At 37.7% G+C, this 9,626-nt stretch overlaps 2 protein-coding genes across 2 annotated transcripts; both read right to left on the bottom strand.

Moving 5' to 3' along the window:
• Nucleotides 1–548: 548 nt before the first annotated feature.
• Nucleotides 549–1,510, bottom strand: LOC117793897 (farnesol dehydrogenase). The gene is made up of 2 exons (XM_034634337.1): nucleotides 844–1,510; nucleotides 549–777 (listed from the first exon to the last, which is right to left on the bottom strand). Exons 1-2 carry the CDS (start codon nucleotides 1,417–1,419, stop codon nucleotides 610–612), a joined length of 744 nt encoding a protein of 247 aa, XP_034490228.1. The 5' UTR covers nucleotides 1,420–1,510; the 3' UTR covers nucleotides 549–609.
• A 4,008-nt stretch (nucleotides 1,511–5,518) lies between these two features.
• LOC117793896 (farnesol dehydrogenase) lies at nucleotides 5,519–6,419 on the bottom strand. The gene is made up of 2 exons (XM_034634336.1): nucleotides 5,829–6,419; nucleotides 5,519–5,768 (listed from the first exon to the last, which is right to left on the bottom strand). The coding sequence occupies exons 1-2, from the start codon at nucleotides 6,402–6,404 to the stop codon at nucleotides 5,601–5,603; spliced, it is 744 nt and encodes a 247-aa protein (XP_034490227.1). The 5' UTR covers nucleotides 6,405–6,419; the 3' UTR covers nucleotides 5,519–5,600.
• Nucleotides 6,420–9,626: the final 3,207 nt, after the last annotated feature.

Raw genomic sequence — 9,626 nt, forward strand, 5'->3', positions numbered from 1 at the left:
CGCGTTCCTGAAAGTGCCCAAAAGTTAAAAATGATATTTCAAATATTTAATAAAAGTGATAAGAAAAAATATTATTATAATGATAATAAATTAAAAAAAAAATAAAATAGGAATTTGCAGCTACTTCTGGTGAGCAGTTCTTGAATTGCAAAAAAACTTCTCAGCGTGTTGCATGCGGCAGTCAACAGCTGCTTTGCATGAAACTGCCGGAGATGTTGCAGCATCTTTGTCAGCCTAGAGAGAAAGTGAGTATGTGTGTGTGTATGTCTGGCGGTGTGTGTGCGACTGTGACTATATTACATTTTATGTCAAATGCGCACGCTTGCAATATTGACAGACACTGGCGTTGCTGCAGGAGGCACGGAAACGGATGCGGACACCACCTGTTCCGGATCCGGGTCTGGGTCTGGGTCTGCGTCTGGGTCTGCGCCTGAAGATGCTACGTCGGCTGCTGCGTCGCCATGTCAAGCTAATGTTAACTTATTTTCATATTTTCACATGCCGGAAGTGCCCCAGCCACACCCACTCCCACTCCCAGGAATACAACCTTTTTAGACAAGCAGCAAGGGGAGGCAATGCCACGCCCATTTTTTATTAGAACAACTGCGTCTAGAAGAGCTCCCCAATGGGCTTGATGGTCAGCTCATGCACCTGGACATGCGGAGGCGTGCCCAAGGCGTACAAAATGCCAGCTGAAATGTCCTCCGGCTGCAGCAGGGGCAGCGTTTTGAAATCAGGGGGCAAGATCTCCGTATCGGTGATACCCGGACTGATGCTCTGCAACTCAACACAATGCAAGTAATGGAATCGTACGTATTTAAAACGTAATCACTGCATACTCACCGTCACTTTGATCTGCGTCTTGAAGCCATTGAGCTCCTGGCGCAGGACTTCGAGGAGCGCAGTAATGCCATACTTTGATATCGGGTACATGTTGAGGGCCTGCAGCTCACCTGCTGGGGGACTGATAACCTGGTGTCCAGTCAGGCTGTTGATCAATACCACATGACCTGCCACATTGCGCTGCTGCATGGAGCGAAAGGCGCGCTGGGTGCATTGGACCACGCCCATAAGATTCACCTGCATCACATGCTGCAGTTTCTCCAGCTCCAGGGTCAACACTTGTCCGGAGTGCAGGAGACCCGCATTGTTAATAATTATATCAATGCCGCCCAGTTGTGCCTCGATCCAATCAAAGGCAGCTGCCACCGATGACTCCACACCCACATCACATTTGATCGCATGGAGACGCGACTGAAGCTCTTCCGGCAGTTCCTCCTTAAGTGCATCAATGCGTTCCACACGACGTGCTAATCCGACTACAACCAGTCCGGCTCTCACCAGATCTTTAGCGACAGCAGCTCCAATACCTGAGCTGGCACCCGTCACAACAGCTACTCGATCCTGCCAACGTTCCATGGTTCCACTTGGACTTAGGTATTATGGCTTTAGACAATTCTTAAATCTTACTTCGTGCGCTGTTGAGCGAAGCGTTTTTGCAACTGACTGTCATTTACAAAAATGCTTCCTTTATATTGGACATCGAGTAACCTACCCCTTCCCTCTCGCTCAATTCTCCAGGTTGCGGATAGTTCACGTGTCAAGGTCTCAATTGAATTTTTTTTGGAATAGTTTGAGAGCGTTACGCCCCATTTTTGAATTGAATAATTTATCGGGTGGGTGACTCAATTCGCCATTTAATTGTCATGGAGCAATTAGGCATTTTGTATATGTTGATAAATATTTTGGGTCAAAGTTCCACCTGCCATCTCCACCGTCACCCTCAGCTCATCTTTTAACCGTGGAGTGCCATATGGCAATTTAACTCATTCATCAATTTTTCGAGGTTACCCAAAACTGGTATTTATTTGCACATGCGAATTTCATTTTCCATTCGGTGCTACACTGAGGGAAAGACTAAAGCTGAGTATAGACGACCACTTTTTCCTCGATGGTCACACAATCGATTTATTTCTCATAGAATCTGGGAACACTCAATTATTTCAAGATGCTTTTTAATAGCTGAGTTGACCGACAAATTTATTCATATTCTTTACTACAGTTCTGCGGAATTTCTATTAAAACTGTTTAAATTATTCTGACGATCATTAAAATGTAGAATATGAGTCCCACAACAACTTTTTCGGTAGAATTTTCTAATTCAGTTTTTTCTTTCGGTTCCGGTTTCAGTACCGGTACAAACCAGAACCAACATTAAAATTTGAAAAATATTTAAATATTAGAAAACAATAATATATTAACAAATTTGTACATACGTATGATAAGCCTAACTTAAATTTTAACTTATCCATATAAAAAAATTACTTTACCTAATTAAACATTGTACCGGCCAATCTGCTTGAACTTCATTTTTGAAATTTGGATACAACATACGTTAAATAATTTCATCGGGAGATAAGACGGTGTTTTGGAAAATTCGACCTGCAAGTGCGTTTAACTCGAGGTCAAAGTTCGCATTTATTATCAATTTACATATAGTAGTGTTTGGTCAGGCGGCGGACGCAGTACCTAAGTGGCGCAGAGGAAGGTGCTTTAGACTCAGGTGCTTTCCCGTTTCAAATCCCAGACCAGGGAGATTTTATTTTTTTATTTCATTTATTTTAATTTTACGATATTTTACGATTTGGTCAAAATCGGGTTCAAATTCACCTTTAGTAGGGACAACTTTTTTGTTTCTTGAGCTATCTCAACGAAACTAACAGAATATGTCTTTATTACCGTATGTTAAATTTGGTTAAAATCAAATGACCATACCATTAAGCTGCCATAGGAACAATCGGGCTCAAAATAACCTTTAGTATGAAAAACTTTCTTGTTGGTTTAGTTATCTCAACCAAACTCACAGTATATGTCTTTTTATGCCCCTTACTTAAAGAATAAGTAAAAGAGTACATTGTGTTCGTTAGAATGTATGTAACAGGGAGAAGGAGGCATCTCCGACCCCATAAAGTATATGTATTCTTGATCAGCATCAACAGCAGAGTCGATATACTATAGCCATGTGTATCTGTCCGTCCGTTCGTCCGTCTGTGTGCCTAGATCTCAGAGACTATAAAAGATATAGATCGAGTTTGCTTCAAATTTAAGCCACGCCCCTCTCCGCCACCACAAATCGCGAAAAACCAACACACCCGCAGTTTTTAAGATAATACAGTTTTTATATTAATTAATTTAATTATCTATTATCCCACTGAATCGCATCAAGATCGGCCAAGTAGAACGGCAGTTATGGCGATTTAATGTTTTCAAAGTAATACAATTAATTTCTTTAAAGTACTTTTATATATATTGAAATAAGTAACGGGTATCCTATGGTCGGGATCACGATTATAGCCTTTCCCACTTGCTTATTATATGTTACACCCTGTCTAAATTTGGTCATAAGCGTATGACTATATCATAAGCTGCCATAGGAACTATTGGGTTCAAATTAACTGTTGGTATGAAAAACCTTTTTGTTTTTTTAATTATCTCAACCAAACTTACAGAATATGTCTTATTTAGACCCCATACTTAAAAAAAAGTACAGGGGTCTATAAGGTCTGTATGAAAACCTAGATCTCAGAGACTATAAAAGCTAGGGACACCAAACATGGTATGTGGGTTCTCCTATATTGCAAGCAGATCAAGTTTGTTTCAGAATTTGGCCACGCCTCCTTTACCCCCTTAAAATCGACATAAAAAATTTCATATCCAAATTATAAGAACAATTTAAAAGCTAGAGACACCTAATTTGGTATGTAGATTCCTCTATATTGAAGGCAGATCAAGCTCGTTTCTTTTTTGGATCGGACCACTATAGGAACAATCGGTCAAAAATCCAGTTTGAACGAAACACATTTTTGTCTTATGGGATATCTCAAACAAACTGATAAAATATGCATTTAACTTGGTTTTATATATCCTGACCGCAGTTGGGTCAAATTGGATCACTATATCATATAGCTGTTATAGAGACGCTCAGTCGAAAATTAAGTTTTAGCATGAAATACTTCTATTGTTTGAGGTATCGTAAACAAACTGACAGAATATGCTTTTAAGTTTGTTTTATACATCCTTACAGTTCAAATTGGTTTACTATATCATATAGCTGCTATTGAAACAAGTAGTCCAAAATGTAATACAGTGCTCTGCAAGCGCGTCAAGTGAGCAGAATATTTTTGAATTTTTATAGAATGCTCGACTGTACCTCCGTCCAACTACATTGCTATATGTTACACCCTGTCCAAATTTGGTCTAAACTGTATGACTATATCGTACAGCCATAGGTTTACTAACCTTCGTTATGAAAAACATTTTTGTTTTTGGAGTTATCTCAACCAAAATCACAGATAAGCTTTTGAACGCTAAATCTCGAATTGCTCTGCCAAAACTAGCAGCGTGAATACAATTATTTTAGCTTATTATTAAATTTTTGCTACTTATTGCATTCAGAATAAAATTTCCAACGATAAAAAATTTCAAATTTTTTTCAAATAGTATGAAACTGATAATAACACTAGGCAACAAATATGAACTTTTTGGCTATAACAAGAACCGAACCCACTTTTTTTGATAGACATGGGGCCCCAAATTGGATATTTTAGTTTTTTGGGGGGCGTGGCAAAATTCTAAAGCAAATTTGATCTGCGTGCGCATAAAAGCAGTATTGTCACCGAATTCGGTAGATCTAGCTCTTATAGTCTCTAAGATCCAGGTGATTTGATGTCCTCCAAATTTCATATTTCCTCAAATATCTTCTCTGTTTATTAACCGATCTCGCCGAATCAGCACACCTCAGGACTCGTCCCCAATCTTGTCTCAAGACTTTAGCTTTAAGATCTTTTTATTGGATTTAATATCATTTACGTGTAATATCATATACTCCTCGGAGTATTGTCCCCAAATGTGGTTGCTCTAACTTTTATAGTCTCGGAGATAAAAGTGTTCAAAGAAGTGTGCCATAATTGTCACGAATCTAATAGGCTCTAGTACCCATTTCTTTTGGGTACCGAGCTAAAAACCTGTCGAATAAACCCAATGTTAGAAATAAAGACCCTTTGCTCTTAAATGACAGAAACAGCAATTAAAATTCCTTCTCTTCTAATTCTGCAGAACTATATTGATCAAATAAAAAAATAAAACCTTTGAGTACCCTAGCTAAATTAATATTACATCTGTGTATTTCGATATATGTAAGTATAATATATGACTATGGTATTGCTGTTATATGTATGGTTTGCGGTAGAAACAGATCGATCGATGGATACTGCTATATCGTCTCAGTTCGTCAAATTAATCAACATATAAGTAATTATCAGGCCTGTTCCAATTTTCACTTTCGGCAAGATTTGTCGGGTGTGAATGTCTTTAACCTGTTCTTATAACAATTTGGAAATATTTTGCGTATTGAATTCACTTTGAGTTGGTGAATTTAAGTCCAATAAAGTGATAAAATATATTTTGAAAATGTTTAGCCCAAATGCAACGTGAAAAATTTTTTTGAAATCCGATAACATATGAAGTGAAAACCGGAACAGGCCTGTATATTTATTTGTATTCCAATAATTCCAAAATATTCCATATCGTTAGAGGGGCCCTCAGAACGGTTCCCCCATTGGCTTAATGGTTACTTCGTGCACTTGGACATGCGGCGGTGTTGCCAAGGCATACATGATCGCATTGGCCACATCCTCCGGCTGCAGCATCGGCAGTCGCTTATAGTCCTGCGGCACCATGTCCGTATCCACCAGGCCTGGACTTATGCTCTTCAGTAAAGTAAGCAACTGTTTGAGAGTGTTTGAAGAAGAGTAAGTCTAGCTACTTACCGTAACCTTAATCTGGGTCTTAAGATCGCGAAACTCCTGACGAAAAACCTCTGTCATGGCGGACAAAGCATGCTTCGTGGCTGGATACATGTTGAGCTCCTGGAGTCTGCCGGGCTGTGGGTTAAATAGATAATGTCCAACAATGCTGTTCATTAACACCACATGGCCGGGTGTATTCCGTTCACGGATTGATTGAAAGGCTCGTTGCGTACAATAAACTACGCCCATGACGTTTGTCTGTAGCACCTGCTGCACCTTATCCAGTGACATGGTCACCAGCTGTCCACCTGATAACTTGCCCGCATTATTAATAAGTATATCCGGTCCTCCCAGTTCTGTTTCAATCCAATCGAAGGCAGCATTAACCGACTGCAAATCCGTGACATCGCATTGCCGGATGTGCAGCTGGGATCGCTGCTCCTCGGCCAAATCCTGACGCAATTGTTCCAGCCGCTCCAGGCGGCGGGCCAGTGCGACTACAATCATCCCAGAGGCTATTAGTTTCCGGCTGATCACAGCTCCTATGCCGGAACTAGCTCCAGTCACGACAGCTATGCCATTCTGCCAACGTTCCATGTCAACGATTGTCACTGAAATGGGGCTTTACCCGATCGCCACTCCAAATGTAAACCTCAGCGCGAACTGATCGTAAGCAACCTCAGGCTTTCTCTGCGGTCGCCTTATGATTTGTTGCCCCCTTCGCATTGAGAGTATCGTTTTTCAAACCGCTTGAATTACTAACAGTTGCATAAACCCTCGTTTATTGTATAAGCTGCAGCAAGCGAATAAATAAGCTTTAAGCTTGCCATTATGCTGGGATGGCACTCGTTAAGCATTAAGATTAACCGAAAGCATTGTAAGACTGTAGGCTTTATTAAATTGGAAGATTTTTAAGTTTTAAGGCTACGATTTTGTACTTTCTTTTTATACCCGTTACTTACAAAAAAGGTAAAAGGGTATATTGTGTTCGTTTAAATGTATGTAACAGGGAGAAGGATCAGCATCTTGATCAGCATCAACAGCTGAGTCGATTTAGCCATGTGTGTCTGTCCGTCCGTCCGTCCGTCTGTCCGTCTGTCTGTGTGGCAGCCTTGATCTCAGAGACCATAAGAGATATAGTTACCAAATTAGGCACGCAGCTCCCAATGGCGTTGGAACAGGTCAAGTTTGTTTTACATTTTTTAGCACGCCCCCTTCCGCCCGCGCTAATCGTGAAAAGTCACCACACCCACAGTTTTTAAGATAATTCGGGTTTCATCTATAAATATTCTATATTATTCCATTTAATCGCAGCAAGATCAGACAAGTAGAACGGCAGTAATAGCTAACCAAAGTTATTAATAATTTAGGCGTTACAAGCACCCAAAAGCTTGCAATAGTTTATATTAGATAGTAATTTTCACGAAAGTACTTTTTTATACAGTCGAACTTCCCTAACTCGAGCTTCTATTACTCGAATATTCTTTAACTCGAACAAAACTGAGTGGAAATAGCGTTTATTGCAATTTGAATTTATGAGTTTGTAGTCACTAGTCTCAGTTATTTTTTTAATAAGCTTGAAAGCCTTACAAAATAAAAAATAAATGTAAAAGATCACAATTTAACATGAATGAATTTGGTGTTTCTTTTAACAAACTTAATAAAAAGTTCCATTACTCAAAGTCTCCATAAGTCGAACTTTTTCTATGAATAATGGTAATTTAAGTTAAGGAAGTTCGACTGTATATTGAAATAAGTAAGAAGTATTCTTTGGTCGGGATATCGACTATAGCCATTCCAACTTGTTTTTCATTATTTTGTTTGAGGTTTTAGAATCAATCTCTAAAAGTAACCTCTGATCCAGTATATAGTAAAACGATAGTATAAACGATATAAAACTGAACTCCGGCTCGACACACAGATCAAATTCGTACAGTCTTAAATTGAGTTAATTAATTCTTACATAATTTCTGCGTTCGCTTGCTTAGAATTCTCAACTGGTTCTAGCTTGCCAGAAATGAGGACTATTTTGTCGGACACTCAAAACTTAAGACTATGACTGAATATTTTCTGTTAATAGTCTTCACTTAATTTTACACTGATTGAAAACTTTTAACGTGAGGTTATACCTATTTCAAGAAAATTTATACATACATACATATCAATCAAGTGTACACGATTTTGATTAAAGTTTGCAGTAGGGCTGTCGAATATTTTTTAAATATCGTATCAATAATATATTTTGTTTTAAAAAAATATTAAAATGATATTCAATATATCGATTTTAAATATCGATATATTTGATGTTTTTATTATTTCCTTTATTCTTACAAAAAGTGATACTCTGGCCAACAAGAATTAATGATACGATTTATAGATTATATATATTAAGCATACATAACATTGTTTATTTCTTTTATTTTAGTATGTAATGAGACACTTATCTTAGTGAGAAATCAAGTTAGAAAAGTGGCGTTTTAAATACGAAATAATTGGTTTTTTTCCCTCTGTGTACTTATATTCAAGTATTTAGTTACAGACGAGGCTTACACTGAATAAAAAGACCAACTTCTAATACCAAGAACATTCATCTTAAATATTTTGTTCTTAAAATAAGATAATTTTAAGACCAAATTACTAAAACTAAGATAATCTTAATCTAAAAATTCTTAAACTCTTAATATAAAAATAAAAATCTTATATTGTTAGGAAAGTATAAACAGGTACTAAATCGTATCAAACAAATGGTGGAACAGTGGCGCTCTGGTTAGAGATGCCGCTTCAGATGTGAGGCAGTATGCGGCGGTTCGAATCACACTCGTAACAAATTAAATTAACATTCATAAAATTACTAAAAAAGAATTAAATATAAATAAATTAAAATTTAAAAATAAAAAAAATTATGAATATGAAAAATAATTTTTATTTATTTTATATTTTATTTTTAAGAACATTTATTCTTAAAATAAGAACTTGGTCTTATTTAAATGTTATTTAAATCAAGATGTGTTCTCTTTATTTAAGAATTGTATGTTCTCTACGCATTTTTTAAAACCAAAAATCTTAGTTCTGAGACCTAAATTTAGAACGTTTTTTTATCAGTGTATAACCAAGTTCGTATACAAATTTAATTATGACCACAACAAAATGGCAAAGTTCGAATCAACAGAATTCATATATCTTTTATGTGCAAATCGTAGTTCAACAGCCTGCGGAGTGTTTAAACCAAACAGACGGGCTGCTTGCAGGTCGATTTGTATTTAATGGCTTAATGGAAATACTATGAACAGAATACGTTACAACACGAGAAGCAGGAGGAGCAACTTTGTCACAGCTGGATGAAATGAGAAAAAACAAAAGCTCAACAGCTGCAGAAAAGTTTTCTTTTGAAATATAAATAAAAATCAATTTGAGGCGCATTTTACAGCGTCGAAACTCAAATAAGAGAATCGTATGGATGCCTTCAATCAAATGCAGGCAATAGTTAGCTAATGTTAAGCACCTTCTTTCGCCTCCTTTGCCCTCTTCCTCCCCTGTCCTTAACCAATGCCTCAGTTGCCTGAGCACACGTGCTATTTGCACACGTGTTTATGGAAATTGAGAAACGTATTTCAAGTTGAGCGTCAGCTCAAAGTGCCGTTTGTTTGCCCCCAAAACGAGAGACGAGAAAAACGGCAAGAAAAATGTGCATGAAAATTGTACTGATTACGTATTTGCCAAAAGGGAACAGAGAGCAAAGAGCCTGACAAGTAGCCCATCTTAGGCTGAACAACTTTTTTGGACAAATGGGCAAATGGGCAAACATGGGTCTATTAGCTG

The sequence above is a fragment of the Drosophila innubila genome, chromosome X, assembly GCF_004354385.1.
Source record: "Drosophila innubila isolate TH190305 chromosome X, UK_Dinn_1.0, whole genome shotgun sequence".
Classification (NCBI taxonomy): Eukaryota; Metazoa; Arthropoda; class Insecta; order Diptera; family Drosophilidae; genus Drosophila; species Drosophila innubila.